The sequence below is a fragment of the Calliphora vicina genome, chromosome 4 (genome assembly GCF_958450345.1).
Source record: "Calliphora vicina chromosome 4, idCalVici1.1, whole genome shotgun sequence".
Taxonomy (NCBI): Eukaryota; Metazoa; Arthropoda; class Insecta; order Diptera; family Calliphoridae; genus Calliphora; species Calliphora vicina.
In genome coordinates this window covers 122,616,158-122,644,090 of record NC_088783.1, presented here as the reverse complement: position 1 = coordinate 122,644,090, position 27,933 = coordinate 122,616,158, and the positions used below count along the sequence as shown (strand labels likewise).

Here is a 27,933-nt window from a genome sequence, read left to right as displayed (position 1 = left end):
TATGTATGTATGTATGTATGTATGTATGTATGTATGTATGTATGTATGTATGTATGTATGTATGTATGTATGTATGTATGTATGTATGTATGTATGTATGTATGTATGTATGTATGTATGTATGTATGTATGTATGTATGTATGTATGTATGTATGTATGTATGTATGTATGTATGTATGTATGTATGTATGTATGTATGTATGTATGTATGTATGTATGTATGTATGTATGTATGTATGTATGTATGTATGTATGTATGTATGTATGTATGTATGTATGTATGTATGTATGTATGTATGTATGTATGTATGTATGTATGTATGTATGTATGTATGTATGTATGTATGTATGTATGTATGTATGTATGTATGTATGTATGTATGTATGTATGTATGTATGTATGTATGTATGTATGTATGTATGTATGTATGTATGTATGTATGTATGTATGTATGTATGTATGTATGTATGTATGTATGTATGTATGTATGTATGTATGTATGTATGTATGTATGTATGTATGTATGTATGTATGTATGTATGTATGTATGTATGTATGTATGTATGTATGTATGTATGTATGTATGTATGTATGTATGTATGTATGTATGTATGTATGTATGTATGTATGTATGTATGTATGTATGTATGTATGTATGTATGTATGTATGTATGTATGTATGTATGTATGTATGTATGTATGTATGTATGTATGTATGTATGTATGTATGTATGTATGTATGTATGTATGTATGTATGTATGTATGTATGTATGTATGTATGTATGTATGTATGTATGTATGTATGTATGTATGTATGTATGTATGTATGTATGTATGTATGTATGTATGTATGTATGTATGTATGTATGTATGTATTAATGTATGTATGTATGTATGTATGTATGTATGTATGTATGTATGTATGTACTTATGTACATATTTTCACAGTAGAGTTTCCTTCCTTCATTTTATATTAAAAATTAGTTTAATATAACTGTGATGCATTTACATACATACATACGTACATACTATGTTTATTAATGTAATACATATGTATTTCCTTTTTTGCTGAAAACAAAGAAATAGTTGCCATGACTATTCGTAATATTAAATAAATAAATTAAATTAGATAGACAATGTATTCGATCTAAAAATAAAATAAATATAAATTGTATGGCGAACTTGTTGGAGTTTTATGTATAATGCACATTTTTAATATTTTTTTTCGATTGGATATAGGTGGAATCTTTTCAATGTTTGTATACATATGTATGTAATTATTTTTTAAATAAACAATATAGATACTTACTATACTTTGACGTATATTAGTTGATGGTGAGTTGCCTGACCATAACACTAAATCGTGGCTCTGTTCAATTGCGTGTAATTCAATATGTACGAAATTTTGATTTAAGCAAAGTATTAAATAATACGAAAATTTACCCATAAGAAAATATATAAAACCACTTACATATTTCAAATCATTTCCCATTCGAATGTGTTAATTTTGAAAAGCTTTACTTACACCAACGGTTCTCAAATGGGGGTCCGCATAAATATTCCAGAGGGGCCGCGAGGAACTCAGGAAAACATTAACACTGTATTCTAATTTATTTTACTTACTTATTGCCAGCAGACCTTTGCAGACCATATGCCTGGTGGCGGTTTTTGCCTCATACCATTACACCCATTGCTTATTGAATATGTACAATCGTGTGAAGTGAAATTCCTTATTCTAGATTCAGATTACAAGAGTGAAGGGACAAGAAAACTTATTAATTACAATTTGTGCATGTTGTATTAAGTAAATAAGGTTATTTTTATTACAAGTATTACCGTATTACAAGAATGGAGTTAATCAATAATATATTTTATCTTTTTATATTTTGTAAATTATTCAATGTATCTTAATAAAACGGTTTTGGACTTTCAGCTGACTACATCGGTTATTATTTTGCTGAAATTTATAATTTTATCTCTTTTTTTTAAATTATTTTGTAGCCCTGGAAAGGGCAATTGATTGTGGATGCTGTTAGAAAATTAAAAAAATAAACTTACTCAGTTTGACAGTTGCGCTGTCATCATTTGTCATCAGAAACCTATAAGAGTTTCAAGATGACTGATCCATTGCAACTGGAGCAAACTAGGGCTTGCAGTGAGAAGTCCAGACTGGTAATTTTACTCCACTTATGACTTGGTTGCTATATTACAATTGTCGTCGACATATTTATGTTAAATTAGATTTTCTGCACTTTTATCGATCAAAACAATTCTTAATATTATTAATGATGTTTTTATCTGATTTTTTTAACTACACTATTTCAAGTTGCAATTGAGAAAATCCAAATTTGTATTTTTTTTATTTTATTTTATTTATATTTCAAAAATGCCGCAAGCCCTTAGGGCCAAAATTATTTCTCAATTTAAATTTTTTTTTTCAAAATTAATTTCCAATTCTAAAAAGAATGGGTCGTGATTTCAATGACATGAGTTAGGTTGGACATGAAGCAAAACATTGTGAGAACCACTGATTTACGAGCAAAGAAACAAAATAAAAAAATACTGTCTATATTAGGGCGTCAAAAATATTTAATACGAGCTTAATTTTTAACTTTCCGATATAAAAATTATATTGGCTACTGATGTTATATATTTTAATTAAAGCTTTTAAAAAAAATTATATAAAATAGGTATACATATTTATGTATATTATTTATTGAGTTCGTAATATTCATTAAGAGAAAGATTTTATATAATTCAATAGCCAATTGAATACGTAACATTTTGTGTATATTATGGTCAATCATTCATTTCGAAATAATTGCCTTTTATTAGCAAGTATAGAAATAGCAACTTTACATTTTGGTAGACATTCACCCTAACTATGAGAGACATTTTAAAGTTAATTTTTGTTAAAGTCGACTATATTTTAAAATAAAACTTTTGTTTTTATTTGAAAAAAAAAAGCTTCAAAACTTTTTCCAACATATACACTCAAATAATTGAAAATATTTTTCAATGAGTGTAAATAAATAAAGAAATAAATAAAATAAAACAACATTTTAAAATTATGTATGTATGTATGTATGTATGTATGTATGTTTGACATTTGTTTTAAATTTAAAATAATATTTTAAATTCCGTTCTGAAGTTCACGCGTTTTGCAGGTGGTTTGATCTATGCATTTTTAAAATTTTATAGATTTTTTTTAGGAAAAATAACCAACCCGGTACTTCATTTAAATTATTCACAGCACTTACAACATAAATTGTTCGAAGATCATTTACATCAGCTTCTTATTTCAAACGCCAATGCATAACAAAACCAAATAAAATTTTTTAAAAAACTGTAAGTAAATGATGCTAGTATTGATTCAAATAAAAATAAAACATATTTAATACAATTAATTCTTAATTTTATTGTATCTTTTAAGTTTGATTTATTATAAACATATCACTTCTCTTCACTATACTCTTGCGATTGCTATTTACAGAACGCCTCTCTTGCGAGTTCAAGTTGCAATCGCAAATGTTATACGAGATGCGAGTGAGTGTCAGTCAGATCATACTCGATCAATCAAATCAGTTGAATGAAATGTTATTTATGAAGGTATTTATTCATATAATTCATATATGTACATACTATACTATAATAGAATATTGCACATTTTAATACATTTTTATTTTATTTTTTATTTTAATTATCTTAAATTAATAAATTCAAACTAAAGCAGATTTAGAAATGAATAAACAATGATTTAATAAAAAAACATTTACAAAATATATTAAGAAGATTATTAAAATTTCACTCTGCTTTACCAGAATTCCATTCAAATTCATATTAAAGTCTAATTTTTTAGAGAATTTATAAGGAAAATCAGTTTCTAAGATGTATTATACGTAGTACTTACATACATATGTATGTATTTAAATATGTACATATATTAACAAAATTAAATTAACAACAACGCAAAACTTAATAAAAAATATATATTTTTTTTTAATATAAAATATGTGGATATTTTTGTGTGTATTTACTTAATTATATATGATATAAAAAAAAATCAGTACCATTTTATATTAAGACCAATAATATCTTGTTTTTTTAGGGGTTCTCTCCATTTCAATTTATTCTATCTTAAATTCAACCATCTATCACTTGAGTAGTTTTAAATTCCACAGCACTACCGGTCTCAGCACCTAATTTGTCACGTACAAATTCGCGGATCTTCTGTAAGCCATTATTATCAGCTTCTTTTGTGATAGCTGCTCTTCTGGAATGTGCTGTCCTGCCCCTGGCTCGAGCTTTAACGCTATGCGCATGATAATTGTATGGTCTTTGAGTAATGGCCACTACTTCTGGGTTAGCTGGTTCTGCACTGTTGTAATTTTGTTGATAGTTGATCGAACTTTCTTGTGAGTCTTGCTTTCCTTGTACATTTTGATATTGTTGTTGTTTGTGTTGTTGTTGCTGAAAATCTTGGTGATAATCTGGTATTGATGAGGGTGCATGTCTTTCATTAGGTTTTATCGAAGGTAACTGGTACATTTGGTAATCTTGAGTAGAGTGCTCGTTATTGTTAGTAAATACAACCTTTGTGTGTGATGGTCGAGGGTTGTTTTCGGCTATGGGCAATGATGAAGAGTGTTCATTCTGATTTGGTTGTTCTTGGACATAAATCGGTTGTTGTTTTTCGGGTTGGGCTTGAGAAGCTTCATAATCAGGCTGTCCTTGAGGTGCCATGGACAATAGATATACATGCTGATATGTATTGGCTGGTGGACCTTCGGGTTGAGCATATTGCTGTTCGTGTGTGTAATAAAACTGAGGCTGCTCTTGTTCTTGTTGCTGATATTGTGATTGATGCTGATACTGGTGTTGTTGCTGATGTTGCGATTGATGCTGATATTGAGCTGGGTGTTGTTCTTCTCCGCCTTGTTGTGGTGTATAATATGCTTGTGAGTCTTGCAACGGCTGCTGCACCTGTTCGGCCTGTAAAGAATGCCTGTGCTTATAGTTTTGATAGACATTATCTATTTCTGGGTATTGAACTGGTTGGGGAGTCACGGCAATTTGATGATCATATTGCACTTGTTGCTGATAATCATGTTGATCTGGTATTGGTCCATGAGGTTGATTATGCTCAACATGCTCTACCTGACCATCAGCGATTGCATTATTTCCATGTCCGTAATCTAATTGTTGGAGTTGATTGTTTCTGTGTTCTGCTTCTTCTAAGATGCGGAGGTATTGGGCAGCTCTAATTTCTAAATATTTTTGCAAAAGCATTTGTAAATGGGATGCATATTTAGCTGGTCCGGGTATACGTAAAACTATAACTGGTTCCTCGTACTGTTGTTGCTGTTGTGGTGGTGGAATATGGTGCTGTTGTGACTGGAAATGATCAGTTTGTTGTTGAAGTTCCGGTTTGGGTACATCTATTTGTGGTTCATTGTGACTGATGTAAGATTGTGACTTTAATTCATATGAATATGATGGCTCTATGGACACTTCAGTTTTGCCATCTCCTGTTAGGAAGTAATTGTTTGCATTATTGGCTATGTGTTGTTGAGAATATGGGTAAAACATAAACTTGGGAGGGTTGTACTGATATCCATTGTGAGCATAGCCGTATCTGGAATAAAATTGTGTTAGTTAAATTTAAAAGATATTTAAAGACATTCAACCGATAACTCACCCCAATTCTCCATCTATAGTTCTTTTGCTGTTCTTTGTTTCGGTGACATTTTTATTTTCTACTTTAATTTTAACTTTTCCTCCATGCAATTTAAATTGTTTATCCAATTCTTTGATAAATGCCAAATCATCAGCGGGCAGATCTTTAAACTTTTCAGTAATATCTGCTATTTTTTTCAGAGAAGTTTTCGAGGGATGCTTTTTTATTGAACTAACTTTTTTTGGATAAGAAAGCTTTTCCGCTACCTTGGTATTTGTGGTCTTTGTTAAGGTTGAATTAGAGTCTTCAGATGCAATCACTGTTACATATAACAAAAACACAGTACTCTGAAAATAAATGAACAAAATGGTATACATAGTAGTTGCCTTTGTACATTGGGGGTAAATGCATCAATTGTTGAATCAATAAAAATATTTCTACAAAATCATAAATTGTTGAGATTGTTTTGGCAGCATTACAAAACATGGTCATGACCATACTACAACTCAATTGCGTATTGCAGCTTACGGTTAATGCCACCCAATATTGCAATGAACGTAAACTTTCAAGTTTTTTTCCAAATACAATTTTTTACGTTGATTTTAAACCATTTACAAGGCACACACATTCTAGTGATATAACAAAATTTAAATTAATAGTTAATATGGTTGTCGAATTAAAATTAAACAGAGCAAGGTTGACTGACATAAGATAAATTAAATCAACTATTATTGCTTTTATTGGAACAAAGCTTTTACCATAGAGAATTATACATAGAGTCGAGACACTCCGATTTGTCAAACAAAAATACAACAAATCATATGTCTGATACAACAACAAAATACATTGACTGGCATGTATTTTGTTGTGGCCAGAGATAGGTTTTTGACAACAGACTTAGGTTTCTGACAATTACGTCTCGTCTCTATGTTACCCTATGGCTTTTACTTACATAAAACAAAAATTTAAATTGTTTCTTAAATATTGAATGAAATGATTTTAAAAAATTTAGAATACGTTAGACACGAACCGGATGATATACGTATGAAACTATAAATTAAATCATGTGTCCTTTTTAAAGGACTTCAAAGTTTCAAAGAAGTACATTTTTCAAAAAATATTTTAAAATACTCCAGCTGATACAACAATAACAAATTTCATGTCAAAAGAACAAGAAGAGTTGCCAAATATTTAGTATTATCTTTGTTTTATCCTGCAAGGATCAAAAGAAGTCAAAAATGTCCTTTAAAATTGTTATATTTTAATATCCTTTAAGATTGCCAATAAATTCCTTTTAAAAAAATAGTGCGTTGAAGACCCAAATATTCTATACTAAATGTCAAAATTTCATCCTTTACATATAAAGTTCAAATTAAAGTTTTATTAAAAAAGTGCATGTTTATAACCTACACCACCATAGTGTTGGAGGTTTAATGGGTTAGGGCTTATGTTTGCAACATACAAAAATACTTTCCCAACACCCACCTTAAAGCATACCAAACTGCTCATGATCACTTTCTGAGTCGACTAAGCGATGTCAGTCCGTCTGTCCATGAAAACCTTGTAATCAAACTACAGGTCGCAGGTTTAAAGATAATTCGACAAAATTTGTCACAAACCTTTATATTGCCCACAGGACAAAGCCTATTGAATTTGGTTAGAATCGGTTTATTATTTCTCCTAGCCCCCATATGATTGCCTTATTGGAAAATAGTTAAGCTCTCATAAGTATCTTAATTATAAACATATGCAAACCAAATTCAGCACAATTAAGTTTTATATAAGCCGAACTCTCACGACCAAATTTTGTGACGATCGGTCAACCATGTTCCATAGCTCCCATATAAGCAACATTCTCGAAAATGTCATTAATATACATAAATCTCTGAAATATGTGTGTCAGTATCCAAACAATATAAGGCCCACTACCGAAAATGTTGGCATTCAAATAACACAAATAACACAAATAAGTTTCATATCAAAAGAAAACTCTTTATAATCATATACATTTTACTTGTTTATTAAAAAGTATCATTTGTTGCTTTTCACAACGGGTTTTGTTATATTTTTTTCGAATGAAATAATAAAATAAAATATAATAAATCAAATAATGCAAATTTAAAATATAAGTTAGGTAACACTTAAGTAGAAAAGATAGAAGGATGAAATTTTGGCATGTGGTATTCAATATTTGGATCTTTAAATCACTTTTTTTTGAAAAAAAATTCTTGGAAATCTAAAAGGATATTCAAGGATAATAATTTAAAAGGACATTTTTGACAGCTTTTGATTCTGACAGGATAAAATATAAATAATACGAAATACTTAACAACTCTTCCTGATCATTTGAGACCAAATTTGGCATAGTAGGATCATCAGAAGTATTTTAAAACATTGTTTTCAAAAATGTACTCCTCTGAAAATTTGAAGTTCTTTTAAAAGGAAACATGTTAACGAAATGAAAAACTGAAAACGCAGTTTTTCTCCATTTAAATTATTGTTTAAGACGTATATCATCCGGTTCGTGTCTAATATTGAGTGTCGTACGGTGTTATATGTATGACCAGTTTATTTCAACAACATACAATTATTTTTGCATAATTGAAATTTTTCAAAATAAAATATTACACAGTTGCCCAATACACGATAGGTGTTCAAAAATACACACCCAGCAGTTAGTCAATTTATCCCGTATAGACAGTAATTGTCCCTAATGTCAGATCACTTGGCTGACTTCAATTTATATCTTTTAGGTCATTTGATACTTTTGTTTTTGATACACGTAACTACTTATGTAACTAGTTGTCAGCCTAAGCGACAGGTAATAGCACTAGTTCGTATAGTCACCAAGAACTATTGGGATGTGTTACATAAATACATAAATACATATATACAAATAACAAATTTTACAATTGTAGTTGTGGTTGTGGCTAATGAAAAACCTGTTGCAAAATCTAAAGATCTGCAATGTGAAATGCTCCTAAATAGGTATGTATGTAGTACATACATATGTATGTATGCATAAGTTGTTAATGTTTGTTGGTCATTTGCTAATTGGAAACGAAGAAGATGATACAACCATTTTCAATTTTATAGCAACTTAAGTATGTACTTATGTACTTCAATGGTACGAGAAAGATAACGTACAACTTTCCGTGGTAAGAAGTTAATGTTTTAACATGACCTATTTTTAAATACGTTACAATTAATGTATTTTGCAAACAAAAACTATTACAAACGTAAACATTATTATTGGCGGCCTTGATTTTAACATTTAAATGAGCTTATTTATGGTAATATATGTAAGAGGGTTTTTAATGCTGGTCATTTGCTATATACTATACTATTGTTACAATATTAAAAAGTCATATGTATATTTTTATGTACATATGTATGTATGTTTGCATAAATATTTTTTTTATTTTGTGCAAAGATGTTTGCATAAATTGTATACACATGCACTTGAGTATCCAAAAACCGGATACCGCTTTAACCGAAAAAGTGCATTTTTAAAGAAACCGGTTTCGGTTTTTGTCATTCTAAAAAAATGTTGTTTTTATTTCTGTTACAATAATGCATTAAATAATGTCACGAATAACACGAACAATGTTGGCATCCAAGGCGTCTAGTGGCCTCACTGGAAATAATCGAGAGGTGTTAAATCGCACAACCTTGGAGTCCAATTGACAAGTTCATTTCTCGAAATCAAGTTATCGCCAAATTATGATTTCAATAAATCGATGATTGCGATCGCCGTATGGCACGTAGTGATTTTTTAAACAAAGAATCATGGTGCGGTAACAATCTCCATTGTTCATAACGAGAGCTCCGGCTTCAGTCATCTGTAAAATGGGCGAATCAATGACTGATCATAAATGTCAAAATGTGAACGCAGTATAAAAGTTCGTTTGACAGTTAACAGTTATGAACTTTAAATAAAACCTTTAATAGAACGGAGCAGTGGTGCTTAATAAAATTTATTGAAATCTATTTTTCTTGGACTTATTTATTTCTTATTTTTAATAGATACATAATTGCGTTAATGTTTGTTTAAACACAACATACATAACCTTGACGTAATTTGATCATAAAAGGTGATCAACGTCGTACTTAGTTATAAAAAAATTTAATGTTGGATAATACAAATAATAAATTTTACGACTGACTTTTAGTACATACAAAGTTTAAATACATAAATACATATTAAACATGCCCTTCGTAAATAATACATTTGTCACGGATGGGTATAATTTTGTTCTTCAGTTTCTAAAACTAACTGATGTACAATTTGGGACCAATCGTATTAGTAGAACTATTGCCGGAATCGCCTGAGAATTAACTAGAACATTGGTTACGATTTTAGATTTCTTTATAAATATTGCATTTAGATAATCCTTTTTTAACGTTTGAGATAATTCTTGTTTTCTTAAACAAATTTTCTTATCAAAGCATTAACATCTAAAGCAATCCAAGATGTTAGCAGTTTCTACGTCATAATTATTTCTACGAAATTTCTGTTTTGTATTGTTTACCGATTATAAACGATTATGAATTTAAATTTCAACCTGACCCAAAAAATAATATTTGAATAATATTTTTTCATTTGTATCCATGAATCAACACCATGGACCAACACCATCGATTAAGTCATGTCTGTCTGTCTGTCTGTTGAAATCAATTTTCTGAAGACCCCAGATATCTGTCGGATCCAAAGCTTCAATAATTCTGTCAGACATGCTTTCGAGCAGTTTGCTATTTAAAATCAGCAAAATCGGTCCACAAATGGCTGAGATATGAGGAAAAAACCAGGACAACCTCGATTTTTACCTATATCAGGATTACTAAGTCATTAACAAAGACTATATACATATCTAATGATAGATATTTTAAAGACCTTTGCAACAACGTATGTATATAATACCATAGTAAGTTGGACCTACAATTTTTTTACCTAAAAATATTTAAAATTTGTATTTTGAAGTATAATTTGGTGAAGGCACTGATTTGGCACAGCTTACTTGTTTTTTTAATATTGTTGCGAAATTACAAATTATAAAATTTTTTTATTTCTATTCTTTTAAATTATTGTTTTATTAAAACGCCGGCAAGCAAAGTTGTATGTATGTACATATATGTATATGTATTGCATGTGTATATTAAAACAGTGGTTTTTAATTCAATTCCATTATTTTTTTATTTATGTTACAACAATTTAAACAGGTTGGATAACCAGTTAAAGAAACACACTTCATAAGAAAACTTCCGGCACATAAAGTTGCATTTCTTTTTTGCTACAGCTTGCATTTAATTGGCAAGATGTTGTTAAACAAGTGAAACCACTATTAGATAAAATAACTTTTAGGATGTAACTTTTACTTGTTTGGAATATATACATGTTTGTAAGCTAGACACAATCGCAATTCACTGAAGAAAATTAAACATTATGTAAATTTTGTTTCATTCATTCAACACTTCAGTATTTTGTCATTAACTTTGGTTACAATCTTACCACTATTAAACAGAACTTCATTTTGTGTTGAATTATTTTAACTTCTTTAATAAACGTTTTTTTTAATTGGTTTATTTTTTTTATTTATTTATTTTTTTATTAATAATGTTTTCTAGTGTTCACTTCATTATTTATTATGTAAATTAAATTGTAATTGGTTGTACGTTTTTATATTAAATTTATCCGTTAACGTATTTGATTAAAATTTACTTCTTTTACTGTAGCTGGCGCGTTGGCTGCATTAGCTTTTTATACCTCCTTATCTATCAAGCGTCCGTGATTGTATTTAAGCCAATGTTCAGTCTAGCAGAGCTTACGTTTAACCATACACAACAAATCTCATCTCAGACAACAGAGAGAGAGAGCGAGAGACATGTATAAAATCTCTCGCTGAAAAATACAATAATAAAAAATAAAAATTCAGATTTGTAAAGACTTTTAAAGATGTTTTCCAAATTGGAAATTCTTGAAAAACCTATTTTTATGATGATGTTGATGATCCACAAAGTTCAAGTTCATATCTATAAAATTTTATGTAAAAACCATTTTCAAAACAAAAGCAAAACCCTTTCAAAAATTGTTAAAATTTGTAAAACAAAAATAAAAAAATAAGCTATTCATTCAATAACAAATACGCATTCACAAAAAATTTACATATAAACAATTGCTGATCATCTAAATAATTCACTTAACTGCAGGCTAAATAACAAAGATTTTAAGAGGGGATTTGTTAAGTAAAAATCATCATACAGACATACAAACATACATACATACATGTAAGTTCATAAATATGATTTATGCTAAAACAAGGCTAAACCATTTAATTACTACAGAAAAGAAAGACAATTGTGTAACCTACAGTAGCTTATGAATTAAATTCAATATGTTGTATACCCATCACCAAAAAGATGGGTGGTATTTTGAGTTTGTACATTCCGTTTGTAACTTATCGAAATATTGATCATAGAACCAAAAAGTATATTCACATATTCTGGGTCTTTATAAAATTCTAAGACGATCTAGCTATGTCCGTCCGTCTGTTATTGGCACGATAGGGCCTCGAGGGAAATGCGTAGGGGAATGAACTATTCTTTATTATGTATATTCTTATTATGTATATGTATTAGTTATATTCCTGATTGGAAATGTTTGGTATTGAAAATGGTCAAGTAGAACCAGACCAAAGAAGATATGATATTTTTCAAAAATATTTTGCACACATCGTTCTTTTGATAAAAAAATATAAGCTTCGTTGAAAATGGGAAGAATCGGTACATGATTTCTCTCTATACAAATATCTTCTCGTAATATGACTCTGTGGTACATAAATAATTATATAGTGTCAGTATCCATACAAAATTCAGCAAGCAGAAGTTATGTATATGTAAAAAGAAATCACAAAACTAAAGTTTATTTTGATGGGTCCAAATTTTACCATAGCCTCCATACTTCACTTCAAAAAATCACTTAAATATGCATAAATCTCTTACGGATATCGTTATCCAGATTAAATTTGAAAGAAACACTCCTGATATATGTATATATATATCTATATTGGCGTACCAAATTTTGTGAAGATCAGTCCATAATTAGCTACCACATAAGATACATAGATATCAGCGCACAAAATTGTATGACAATCGCCCACCCCTCAATAGGTTATAGCTCCCATAAAATCAGAATAATGTCAGATAAATGTTTTTTATACGAAACGCACAAAAATTGGTGTCGTATCTTATTGATGGAGGGTGTATAAGATTCGGAACAGCCGAATATACGAGTATTAATATTACTTTTTTCTTCTAATTTGTTTTGTTTGTTTTAAAAAACTTCAAATATTGACACCTTTCAAGAGACAGTTGTTAAGCAATCGAAGATTTGTTATTTGTCAAGGGAAAAAGCAAACAACATTTCTCAATTTGGCTCTAACCTAATACCTAATACCTGATACTATACTTATACATAAATATATACATGAATCATGAAAATATGTATCAAAACCCCACATGTATTGTCGAATAGGCAATTATTCTAATTTAAAAGTTTAACATCAAAAAGAGCTGACGTTTTGAATTTAATTATTTTATTCATTTAAGGAGCAAATGTAAATAGTTTATATGTATGTATTTTATCGATACCCTCATCCCCTCATCCATAGAGAAATATACATAGAGACGAGACACTTCGATTTGTCAAACAAAAATACAACAAATCATATGTTTGATACAATAACAAAATACATTGACTAGCATGTATTTTGTTGTTGCAAGAGTTGGGTTTTTGACAGCAGACTTAGGTTTTATGTCTTGGAACTGTTTTTAAAATTCAAAGTGAAAATGTCAGCAGTGTTATAGAAAAATTTTCACACAAGATAATAAAACTGCTAGAACATTTCGAATTTTTTTCCAAAATTCAAATCTATAAGACAAAGTAAAATACCTATAGTTTGGCAAAAAGAACACAAAGAAACGTTTTCCTCTGGGAAAGAACTTTCATAACAGGAAAACTTTTACAATAATTGCATATGTATGTGTATGTGTAAGTATCATTTCAATTCAAACTTGTGTAATACCTACTCGTATCTTGTTGGTGGAGCACAGTGGGTTATATAAGGTGAATGCATCTCATAATTGATTTTTGCAAATTATTGATATTAACCATAAAACAAGTTCTATCGTAAAGTTAAGATGTCAAGCAATAATTATTTGCAGAAATTATTGTTTTTATGTCAACAGAAGTTTTCGAAAATCGACTTTAAAGATTTGGGGAGTTAAAATTATACCATATTCAAGGGCGTATTTTTAATATTTATAGGCATTTTTTTAGGATTGTTATACCTTGTTGGAAAGGGCATCTTGTCCCGATTGTATCTTTGTAATGAGTTTTGTATATATTGGTAGCAGATTTGAAATTTATTTATTTAAAATATATATTGGTGCCGTTTGCCGCCGATCTAGTTTTAACATAGAATTAAAATTTAACTTATTACATAAAAGATATATCAAAATTAGCTGCCTTTTAGTGCCTATAAAGAAATCGCATGCAAAAATATTGAGCAACTCAGAAATTTTTTAAAAAAAATTATCAACTTTCTTGACTTCAGTTGCTTTTCATTGCTTATTTTGCTATGATAGCTTATAATAATTTTTAACTATATTTAATGTAAATTTAGTTCTTAACGAAACAGTGTTTTATTTTTTTTAACCGGATGAAAATTTAACAAGTAATGTCTCATTTTTGTCTATATAAAATTATCTTTAAAACACTGTGCAAAAAAATAGGTTTTCATAGAAAAAAATTAAAATAACTATTGTTGAATTTGAAAAGTTACGGAAAAAATTAAAAAAATGCGAAACTTTTTATAAAAACTTACATAATTTCATGAAATATGCAGACATTTATGAATGATTAATTCGATGCCTCTCCATAATTACTTAAAATTTTGAAATCGGTCTGGAAATATGTGAGTTAGAGGTACTATAGTACTATTACTTTTTTACAAAATCTCAAAAAAATCAAAAATGTATTTTTAACCGTTCATAACTTGTTTTTAATAATTCGATTTTTATGACTAAGAATACATATTAAAGCTTGAAGTTCCACCTATTCAACAACAAAAAAATCTTATAAAAATCCTCATCCATTCAAAAGTTACAGATTTTTGATCCGAAAATGACCAAAATTGTCCACTGTGCTGAGGTGCAGCTTGATAATCACGAAAGTTGTATCTGCAACAACCCAATATTATCGTTTAAAAATTATAAATGTATTGAAATGCAAATGAGCACTTAAAAAAAACTTCATTCAACACACAACAGAAAACAGATCAATGAACTTTTTGTGTTTATCTATTGATCACAACCATAACAATAACTGAACCAATTTAAACATAAGACAATAAATGAACGACGATGAATGTAAATTAGTATAACTTAACGCAACTACCTACATACATACATATAAATACATATTGCAGAGCGATACATACATAAAACTACCTTATTCATCTTAAAATCAATACTAATTATTGCTTCAATAAGACCTTGATACTACTACGACCCTCTCTCACAAAAATTCGTTGAAGATCATCAACTAGATATGTATTTCATATGTAATGCGATTCTTAAGGCCGTACTTTCGCTGCAAATTTAATATCATTTTCCACCAATGTCTGCATGTACGAGTACTAGGGTATTCAATCGATTAACCGTTAATCGGTTAACCGATTAATTTTGGACGGTTAACTGTTCGAATAATTTGAAATTGCCGATTTTCAAATAACAAATAAACCGATTAATTTGTTTCGATTAACCGATTAACCGAAATTCCTTGTTTTTGCACTTTAAACAATTTTTTTGTATTTATTTTTCCATTTCAATTCAAAGACAAATTTCAAATTAAAATTAGATATTTTTGAACATCCAATAAACATGTATAACAACTGACATATTTAATTTACATGTATTTGAAACTTTGTTTGTATTTACATGTATGGACGAAACTTTTTTTGAAATGAGTCTTTTATCATAACTAAACGAAACTATTAAATTGATCAAAATCTAAAACAATTCAAAAATGAATATTCCTTATCATGCTTTTGATTTCTCCAACATATACAATCAGCGAGAGAGTTTTTTCCCAAGAAAAGTTTTATTAAATCTAAAGAAAAAAATCGTTTAAATTATACAAATCATGCGATTTCAGAAATATAAATAGTAGATGTTAATATCTTTCTAATCTGTATTAAACCCAAATTTTTACTTATCAAATATACGAGAAAACATGAATTTTAATTTTGATGTTTACAAAAAAAAGAGCACTCTCACACAAAAAATAATTGACTTTTTTGAAAACTGATGAAACTATATGAAAGATTATAGAACAGTTCATAAAACACGGATTTTAAGTTATGACGTTGTTGCAGCAAATAGGCGATATGTTTAAAAAAATTATCTCAAATACCTTATTTGCTGTTTTTTATGTTTTTGTACTCAAAATTCGTTGTTGTATTTTCAATTTAAAATGAAAATAGAAATTATTCGGTTAATCGAATAATTTTAAATTAACCGATTATTAACCGAATAAATATAAACCTCGGTTAATTATTTGCTCGATTAACCGATTAAACCAGAAACCCGATTAATTGAATACCCTAACGAGTACATAATTATTAAACAGATAACTGCATTCAATTCATCGTGTTTCCAAGTTATAACTGTTTATTAACTCACGTTTTTCCATGATTTCATTATAAATGGCGAGAAATTTAAAAATTAACATACATATGTATTAGGGTGGATCGATTTATATTGTTTTTCGTAATCGCTTTGGAATAACTGTTAAAAGTTGCTTTTTTAACTCCTAAATATTCATTTGGTGGATCGTATATACATATAGAGGTGCCCCCACATCATTATAATAACAGTATAATGATCCAAGGCTAATATAGTAGCCTTGGATGTCCTCTATCAGTAAAAAAAAATAACCAAGTGATTATTCCCACGTTCCTAAGCTACACGTACGATTTTATGTATTTATGTGGGTTGTAAAACGTATGAAATATGAATTTAGTTTTTCAAGTAAAAATGAGTTTTTTTTAATTATTGGACATAATTATATTGACCTAACAATACATAAAATTATTTATATTCAACATAAACTAAAGTTTATAAAGTATAAGGTTGTTTAATGACCATATGAAAAATAGGCAATCTTTTGATTTTCAATTGTGTTGGGGCACCTCAAAACATCAAAATAGGTAAGTAATCTTTCGTACGTTTAACTTACTCATTAAAAGGCAACTTTATATCGCTATTACATTGAAAACAAAAAACAAAAACAAAAAAAATTGATACATTATCATCGATCCACCTTAATATGTATGTATGTATGTATGTATGTATGTATGTTTACTCGGTACGTTTTATTATTTTGTTTAGTTTAAGTCATTAGGTTATTAAAACGTATTGTTTTGTAGACATTCAAACTGGCAAATAGAAATGAAATGTATTACGAGTACATACTAACTATGTATAAATGATTTCCAATAAAAAAGTTTTCATTCCTGCATATTTATTTAATAAGCATATCATTTATTTATACATATGTATGTATATTGTAGTTATCATCAATTATTTATTAAACATATAAACTCACATTGCATCATAAAACTAACTCAACTTAACGTTTATTAATATTTTTCTTTTCAGGTGAAGTTAAAATGATCAGCATTAAATGTGAAACTGTACATATTTCAATAACTAAAAACAACAACAACAACAACAACAACAAAAAATCACAAGCCACAGCAACCAGATCTGTGTTAAGCCATCAACAAAGGTAAATACAATTTTCAGTTTAACAGTTTACTTCCTACTTGTGAAAATTTCTAAGACCGTCGCGACGACATCTTCTTCATTTTTTAAGAGACTTTTTTTAAGCAAACAAGGTGTGGATTTGTGCATTTGTGTTTATCAACGGTTTAAATTGTTACATGTTGCTGTTTGCCAGCTTTGTTTGCTTTAACAAGATACAAACTTATACAAATATATACAGTGTCGCTCAAAACATATTCGACAAAATGGATATTTTACAGCCCAATTATGAATAAAAAATCCGCGGGAATGGTAAATTTACTGTACATAGCTAATTTATGTATGTATGTATGTATAGTAACTTAATAAAAAAACGTATAGTAGGAAAATCCATGGTAAATTTAATAGTGAACAGTGAATGAATGTACAGTAATGTATATTAAATTTACTTACCGAAAGCTTTAGGTAAGATAATGAGAATTATATACACTCAAGTTTTATTTGTAAAAATAACAAAGCTTATAAATTTATAATGTCCCAATTATGGTTTATAAGCACACTTAACCCTTACTTATGTCTAATTCTGAACACATCCAGAAAAGTATGTAATTACTTTTGCGTCGGTGTGAAACAGTATACCCATATGCAATACAAATATTTCCATATTAACGACGCAAATCGAAGCACTAACGACGCAACTTCGAAGCAAAAACGACAAATTCGAAAGCAGAAACTTAAAAAAACGTAACTTCGGTTTGCAAATTTGTTTTCCATATAAAAATAGTATAGAAGCAATTTGTGTACAATGTGTTGTAACCAGCGTTGCCACTCATAAAATATTTTTCCTACCAAATTTCTAATTAAAAACTACCAAAGCCTACCAAAACCTACCAAATTTAAAATATTTGAGAAATGCTATATGGATTCGTTTCAAAATTAATAGTTAACTATATAATTATATTCTTGCTGCTATAAAATTACCCAGAGGAAGAAAGTTATTTAATAACACTACAATCATAAATATGTTAAAATCGTTCAGTTTTCGAGATTTTATTTTTGAGTCGATTTAACGATGTCCTTCGTACGTCTGTCTGGCTAGTTGTCCATGTATTTCACATATCCCCCATATAAATGTCCTCCAGAAATAAGACATTATCCGTCATAAATGCTTGATTTATATAGATATTAAATAATATTTTTACAAATATATTACACCTAAAAATTCAATTCATAATTGATCATAGCTTTTATATAAGGCCCTCTTCCGAAAATTACTTAAACGAACATAAAACTCCTAAAAGTGTTGGTGTTAATTTCCATAATTGGACATTTAAAGAGTCAGATGAAACATAAATATTGAAGCAGAGTTTAACACATATTATTAGTTTTGAGAGCGCTGTGGCATTTTTTGAACTCAACACTACTAAATAAATACACATTTAACTGACTAAACTAAATATTTAAGAAAATGCTATCTTCATATTTTGCAAATATGTAGTTTTATTATTTTGGCTTAACATAAGTAGTTTTTTCGTTATTATTTTAATTATTTTGTTCTTATAAATACTTATGTATTCAGAAATATCGTAGCCTACCAAAATACGACAAATATCGGAACAAACCAACCAAACTACCAAAAGTCAATTTGTTAACTTCAAACTACCAATTTTGGTCCAATTGGACCAAAGCGGCAACGCTGGTTGTAACCGACACTGTTATTTATGTATGATGTATATAACCTTCCAGTTTGTGTTTGTTTCACTTTAACCGTACATCAGCTTTAATTTGGCGCATAATGAATTTCTTGAGTTGTGTGTTTTGAGTAAAAGTAAAAATGATTTAACAAATCATATCTTAATCTTTGCTGAGATTTTTCAGTTATTAGCTACCACCATTCAAATGGTAAAAATATTCCTTAACATGATTTATGACAATTTGTTGAAACTAAGGAAATTAGAATTCAATTGTCATACTCGTAATAATAAGGCATTTATTTTTTTATATTTTATATTGGGTCCGTTCATTTACTTTCCCAGTAAATACTTGCAACGAGAGAATAAAATCAAAATTTACAAAATGACTCTCTTAAATTCTCAAAAATAGTAAAAAGCCATAATATAACAATAAAAGGTAGAATCACTACAAAATATGTTCTCAATTATACATACAATTATACAATTGAAATAAAATATAAATAATTAACTAAATTGAAAAATTTAAATTCAATTTAAAAAATATGTATAAGAGAAACATGCGTGTTAAATGTTGTTTGTGTAAATATTCATTTGAACAAAATCTCGTAAGATATATAAAATGTCCTGAAAATAAAATTAAAGAATGGAGTGCAGCCTGCGGTGTTGAGCTGAAGAAACACTCCCGGATTTGCATGCATCATTTCAATGACTCCGATAATATTGAACTGCATGAAGCCACAAAACGTGCACGTCTACTGCCAAATGCGACACCTTCTCTTGAGCCAGTAAAAGGCGTAAATGATTTTTTTCGTATGCAAATAAATTATGTATTTCAAATATAAACAAAATATTTTTAAATTTTCATTTGTTGTTATTCGTGTTTTTGGATTTCTGTTTTTTATTTTTCTATTATTTGACGTAACAAGGCATAGCATTTTAAACTCTCTCCCTAGTGATTCTACCTTCTAATGGTTGTATCATGGTAAAAAGCAAATGAACGCTTTTCCAGTAACATTGTTCATGTTTTATTCATTTTAAATTGTATAAATACTCGCATTTTCTTAAATTTTATTGAAAATTCTTTTTTTTACATTTTTTTCACCACAAAAATAAAATTGTAAATAAACAATAACACAAAACATATGAAATATAAGCTGCTAACTATTACGAACACTCTCTAAAATTTATACGCTCTTGATTTTTTCTCTACTTGCAAGTTTTTTGAGTTAATGAACGCTTTTCCAGTAACAATTGTTACTAACTGGTAACAACTTTTGGTTATTGAACAGAGCTATTGTAAATTATTATTTGATAGTAAAAGTGTTTATAAGAAACCGGTTTGGCGGTTAAGAGGTTTGTCGTTTTTTTTCGTATTCAGGAATGATTAAATGATTAAACATATAGCTACATATAATATAAATGAATATAAGTAAATAATAAATTACCAAATGATAAATATGTACCTAAATAAAATTCAGTTTAACGTTTGGTAAAATCAACAGTAATTTTTTATTGAATCTTTAGTAAGATTTAGCCTAAACATCTTGAATTATACGGAATGTACTTTCTAGATTTTCCTTTTTTACTAGCTTTGCAACATGAATAGTGAAAACCGTAGTCAATACCGTAGTTTTTATTCCGATCGATTTCGTTTTAGGTTCTTTAGATTCCGTGTAAATTATTAATTCTAAAAATATTTAATAATTCTGTATTTCTGATTTTAATTTGACATCGTTTTTTATATTAAAACAAAAGTAATGTTTTTCGTTTAAAAATTGTTTAAAAATTTTAGAAAAACAAATAAGTACAAAGAAATATCAATTAAACTTTGAAAACTGAAAGTGGTTTCATTCCGAAAGAAATTTTCGTTTTACTTTTTCTGAAAAGGCAAAATACGGAACTAATTCCACTTTCGGTCGGAATGGAATTCTGTGACAGGTCTGATAGTAAACATTTTATAGTTTCATTATTTGTAACTGATTCTGAAAAAGTTTGTAACTAAACTCATGTGAAACATTTGCTGCAAAACAATTCAGTTTGTTGATGAAAGGGTAGAGAGGAATGGAAAAGGGTACTCTGTTTCATGTACATGCAATTTTTGTTGAGTATGTCAACCACATTCATTCATTCGTTCTCATTAGTTCTGTATAGAAATGTCAAAAACTGAAAAGCAAGGGTTAGCCGGTTAACTAAAAATCCACATTTTAAATTAACCGGTTCACAAGAAACCGAAATTGCGAAGAAAAACCGGTTAATCGGTTTATAAACACTAGATATTAAATAAGCTTGATTGAAATGCCTGCAACTATCGGATATTTTCAAAGTTTTTTTTTTTCAATTAAAAATAAGTAGATATGTATGATTTAGCCATAATGTAGACACGTTGTACCAATTTGTGATGAAATATTAACCATCATGGCAATTAGGAAATGTTTTATTTGAATTTTATTATTTTTTGTAGAAAGATATTTTTCCCGAAAACTTTATATTTATTTGCCTATTTTAAATACATAACCGATAGAAATGATTTCTATTTCTAAAAACAATAAAATCGTGTTGACTGTTTTGCTCCCAAAAGGAACCAAATTGAAGAAAATATCAGTTTGTTTTATGCTAAATATTTAAATATTAATTAAAAGGAAAAATTTGTTTTTTTATTGATACAAAGATGAATGAATAAATAAATAAATCATTTATACCCTTAATTTTTCTCTTTCAATTTTATACTGCCTAGTGATTGCTAAAGTTTGTAAATTATTCCTGTTGTCAATGTTAGGTTTAGGCTTGTTTTTTAATTGTTGCATCATTTTGGTTATCTGCCAGCTAGGTATGTAAGAATCCCATAATGATTTGGACTGGCGGTGGGTAAATAAATCTGGTATATTAGGGTGCATTGAATTAAAATTGAGCAAAGGTTTTTCCGTGGTAGTGATGAATATAAATGACGGAGGGTAAGGTAAAGTGTTGCTAGATAATGGTAATTCTCTCTCTAAAGAAGGCCGCATTGGTGCATACAAATACTGTTTGGAACCCGCCTTAAGTGCAGACTTATTAAATTCTGGTACGTCTTCAGCGGTGCCATCATAATCATTCAATTCATTATTTGTATTATACTTTACTCCGTGGACTGTTGTTAAAAAATGCTGCATATTTTCGATTGATGTAAGCGATTTTATGGATGTTGTCGTCATTGGTGATGGTTCGTTGCCTGTTGCATGTGACACAATTGTTGGTTTTTTATAGTTTATGTGTGGTATATTATGGTGTAAGTTTGGATGCATTTCTGAATGCGATGGTGATGGCGATGGTGTGACATACGAAGCTAAATACCGTGTTTTGTAGAGATCATTAGAGCTTGAAAAGAAAACAAATTAAATTGTAAAAAACTTTTAAAAATACTTGATTTATACAGCTATTTCATTAGATTCAAAAATCATCAACAAAAATAAAAATGTTTATTGTATTTGAACATATTATACACCCACTAAACATTTGTGGAAGAAATAATCTGAATGGTTTCTACTCTACGAAACCAACAAGAAATATATTGGGAAAAAAGTAATGACTGATAATTAAATTACAATGAATTGTAATTTCTAAATACTTACAAGTCCCTCGTCCTTTTTCGACATCTAGAAACTGGAAATTATCATAACAAATTATAAGAGCTCTAAAGATTATAGCGATAGATAGATATAGTCAGATTTTACAACGTTTTCAGAAAAATGTTCAAAAAATGGTTATCAACCATATGTTTCAATATAAGTTAACATGGTTGTGTCAACCATTTTCTGAGCATTGTTCTGACAACGTTGTAAGATCTGACATAGCTTACTTAAAAATAGTATTAATCCTAAAATATCCATCTCATTCTCAGAAAACCTTATAAAAACCCACTTATAATTTTAAAATTGTTAGTAAAAGAGTCCAAACTTCGAAATACTAATAGCTTGGAACTCTATTGTGTATCAGAATTGCTGCATAATCAACATATTTATTGGCTGCCCAAACAGTAATCCAGGGGGACATTTGTATGGGGGGGGCTAGGTGAAATGATTGACTGATTTTTCCCATTTTCTTTCGTTTGGGCCATATCATGTTTTCATGATGTTTCGTTGACATTTGTGTGCCTACATACTAGGGTATTCAATTAATCGGGTTTCTGATTTAATCGGTTAATCGAGCAAATAATTAATCGGGGCTTAGATTTATTCGGTTAATAATCGGTTAATTTAAAATTATTCGATTAACCGAATAATTTATATTTTAATTTTAAATTGAAAATACAACCATGAATTTTGTGTACAAAAACATTCAACCAAAAAATAATAGCAAATATGGTATTTGAGATCGTTTTTGTATACACATGTGAGTTTTATAGAATTTTAGTGAGATTTTCTGAAATAATCTTTTAAAAAAAGAATATAATTTAAATGTTTTCCTTTGTTAAGTTCTGATAAAAGACTTATTTCAAAAAACAAGTAAGAGTGCTTGACCCATTGTAGGTCCAACTTACTATGGTCTTATATACGTCGTTGCAAATGTCTTTGAAATATCTATCATTAGATATCCATATTGTCTATATTAATGTCTTAGTAATCCAAATATAGGTCAAAAATAGGTAAAAAATCGAGGTTGTCTTGGTTTTTTCCTCATATCTCAGCCATTTGTGGACCGATTTTGCTGATTTGAAATAGCAAAATTCTCGAAAGCATGTCTGACAGAATTATTGAAGATTTGGATCCCGAAGATATCTGGGGTCTTCAAAAAACTGATTTCAACAGACAGACAGACAGACGGACATGGCTTAATCGACTCCGCTATCTATAAGGATCCAGAATATATATACTTTATAGGGTCGGAAATGAAAAATGTAGAAATTACAAACGGAATGACAAACTTATATATACCCTTCTCACGAAGGTGAAGGGTATAACAAGTTTCGTCTATACATGTAAATACAAACAAAGTTTGAAATACATGTAAATTAAATATGTCAGTTGTTATACTCACTAAACAAAATATGTATGTAATTTTAATTTGAAATTTGTATTTGAATTGAAACGGAAAAAATATACAAAAATGTGTTAAAGTGCAACAAAAAAAAGGAATTTCGGTTAATCGGTTAATCGACACAAATTAATCGGTTTATTTGTTATTTGAAAATCGGCAATTTTAAATTATTCGAACAGTTAACCGTCCATAATTAATCGGTTAACCGATTAACGGTTAATCGATTGAATACCCTAATACATACATATTTAGTTTATTAACATACAGAATCTTACGGAATTAGTATTTTAATGTTTTTTTAAATTAAAATTCATATAACATTGAAGTCGATCATGATTTTTAGCCATTTTTTTAACATATACAGTTGTTATTGTTGTTAGTCCGATAAAATAAAAATTTAGAAAATCGGGAAGTATTTAGACCCGATATTAACAAAAAACTGGAGTAGGGTGTGTAAAAATTTTAAAAATTTAATTTTAAAATGCAAATACTCGACAAGGAGATTCATTATATGTAATTTTTTGGAAATCGGAACCCAAACGAAGAAATAGGATTATTTTAAAAATGTAACATACCCGAGGTGTCCTACTTTGGGGACCCCAAACTCAAAACTTAAACTCAACAATATTTCCCCTTGAGCACGTCAAATTTTATTGAAATCGGACTAAGCGTCTAGAAGTTACAGATTTATTTCCCTCTATTTTTTTTCTATAGCACTGTGCAACACCAATATGTTAAGTTGAACTTGTGTACAGTAAAACTTTTAACATTTACGTAAATTCATTCTATCAGCATTAAAACCATTCATACCAATCGTTAAGCATTGGTTGCTTTTGGGAGTGTTTGTTTACTTTTATAGAAGACAAGCAATGCATGCATCATTTTTCGTTGCACTCCATTTTATGAATAATGTCATGCATTGCTTTACAGAATGAATGTATATTGTCAACAAAAGGCTAATTTCTTGCGAATGCATTCAAAAGCACAAAATAGAGCATTCAATCCGTTTTCTGATATACATATTCAGCCCAATTATGAATAAAAATTCCGCGGGAGTTTTTTCCCTTTTCTCATTTTTCCTATTCAATTTCAATGAGAAAAAACTCCCGGGGAACAAACTCCCGCGGAATTTTTTATTCATAATTGGGCTGGTTATGTATTAAAATTTAATATCATATAAAAGATCATGAAAAAGGAAAATAACTAAAAATTAGCCCTTTTTTAAAAATGGCGCAGCTCATTAACGGTAATCGCAAATTACGAAATAATATTCTTATAAAATGCCAAAGATTATTTTCAGGGACCCACACAATTTTTATTCTGAAACGAGCTACCTTAATGTATGTAAGTAAGTAATTTTTTATTCAACAGAGAATTGAAACGTTTTTAAATGTAACAAAAGCTTTACTATTGAATAAAGTTTATTTCAAATGCTATTATAATCTGAGTGTATACATGAACCATAAATAGATAAAAGTTTAGCAATAGGAAAAAAGCATTTTTAAGCTTTTAATATAAACTTACCTCGCTGGTTTTTCGTTGGGTGTTATTGTCAGCTGATATGGATCGTATATAAGGTCTGTATAACCTCTACTCAATTCCTGCTTTTGACTTTCCAGCTGCTTTAAAAGCGACGACCTTCCTCGCTGTTTTAAATCATATATATTTTCCAAAAGCTGCTGCTGGGAGTTTTCTAATGGACGATTGTTGTATACAACATCCACATTATTATAGTCCACTATTGTATATTTAGCTGGAGAGTAAGTAGATGTTTTTTCAGTACTATATGATAGATGCTCTATTTGAGTATCTCGAATAGCTAGATTTTTTTGTGTATTATGAAATTTTAATTTGTTATGGTGTAGATGATGCATGATTTCCCTGTTTTCTATGACAGCAGTATTCGTATTAAAGTATGTTGATTGAGGTTTGTAATCCTTATTTAAATTGTTTTTATTAGCGTAAAATGCTGCTTGGATAAATCCAAAATAAGTCAATATGATTGTGGAAAATATGATTAAATAGTTATGCTGCAAAAAAACAATATACAAGATTAAATTTTATATATTTATTAGTATGTATTGTAAAATAATAATAATAGTAATAATATTAATAATATAAAAAGCTCACTAACGAAAATTAGTTTTGGCGGGTTGAAATTCTACGGTTACGCTTTTTTCGTCAAATATTTCAACAAGCGAACGTACCTTGAGCTTAATTTTATACAACAAAATACATAAGTCCAAATAATAAAAGCAGGTTTAATCATCCTTTTGATTTTTTATACCAACCATCAAAAAGATTTTGTCATTACGTTTGCAACACATACAAATATTTGTCGCAGACCCACATTAGTATGTATATTCTGGGTCCTCATAAGATTCTAAGACGATCTAGCTATGTCCGTCCGTCTATCTATCTATCTATCTATCTGTCTGTCTGTTGAAAACATAGTAGGGCCCAAAACGAAAGTAGCAAGCTGTTTCACAAATTTTTCACAAATACTCTCTAATGATAAGGTTTGTTTGGGGCCATACCCGGTCCATGATTTCACCTAGTCCCCATACAAATGACGATTTGAACATTCATAATTGTCTTATAATAATTAATATCGTGATTAAATTGGACATATATGAGCATACATTTTTCTACCAACTTTTGTGAGGATCGGTCCATAATTGACCTTGCCCCCCATACAACTCCTATATCAGACAAATATTTAATTGTTAATAAATGATTTATACTCGTATATAATGATATTAACATAAATGTTCACATAAGTCGTTTAATGTTTTAAAAAATGAATCACTCTTATCAAATTCTGTACAGTTCAGACCATTACTGATTCAAGTCCCTAAGAAGGTCAAAACTACATATTGATGATAGGTATACAAGATTCGGCACAGCAGAATATAACACTCTTACCCCCAGTAATACAAAGTCTGGTTATGTGTTAACTAATAGTTATACTGACAGTTTTCATACAAAAATAATTTTAATCGACATTATAACTAGTAGTTAACGCTTAACCAGGTTTCGTGTTAATAGGGGTTACTTGTTTATTTTGTTTTTAACTACGACTGTCATCTGAATTTAAAACTGAACTAACAACATTCACTTTTAAAAATGTTTAGTTTTTTGTTATTGAACTAAAATTTGAAAAAGAAACACTTAACAACTTTGTGGCAGCAAACGCATGAAGTCATTCAATGCAACATTCTAAAGTCGCTTCTATAAGAGTAAAAAAAAGATGCACTTAACTTCAAAAAGTCCGTATTTTCAACAACTCACCATTTTAGAGAATTGTTCTTTAAAATAACTTGAAATAATATTATTTATTTTGTCAATCACTCGATGTAAAAATTTAATTATACAAGTATTCTACTAGTTATTCCATTTCGTTAATTTGTATACAACTGTTTTTTGTGTTTTTTTTTATTTCTTGAAATCTATAGGTTATTTATGTCTTTAGAGTTTTGTTTATCGAAACCGAATGTTTGGTTAACAAACAGAGTGTTTTGTTTTATACCTATGTATGTATACTCAGTTTGGTAAGTGTTACCATCCACAATTGGTGGCCAGTGGTTAAAATAAGTTCCATATCTTTGGGGGGTTTTCAAATACAAATACTTGTACTTACACTTATGTGGTCAAAACAAACGTAAGTGTGCGAATTGAATGCAGACTAGTCCTAAAATGATTTGTTTAAGTAAAGTTTACTTC

General features: G+C 28.9%; 1 protein-coding gene across 1 annotated transcript; it reads right to left on the bottom strand.

The window, feature by feature from the left end:
• Positions 1 to 4,064: 4,064 nt before the first annotated feature.
• LOC135958761 (putative mediator of RNA polymerase II transcription subunit 12) lies at positions 4,065 to 26,084 on the bottom strand. Its single transcript, XM_065509656.1, has 4 exons — positions 25,735 to 26,084; positions 21,897 to 22,551; positions 5,702 to 6,027; positions 4,065 to 5,638 (listed from the first exon to the last, which is right to left on the bottom strand). Exons 1-4 carry the CDS (start codon positions 26,082 to 26,084, stop codon positions 4,147 to 4,149), a joined length of 2,823 nt encoding a protein of 940 aa, XP_065365728.1. The 3' UTR covers positions 4,065 to 4,146.
• Positions 26,085 to 27,933: the final 1,849 nt, after the last annotated feature.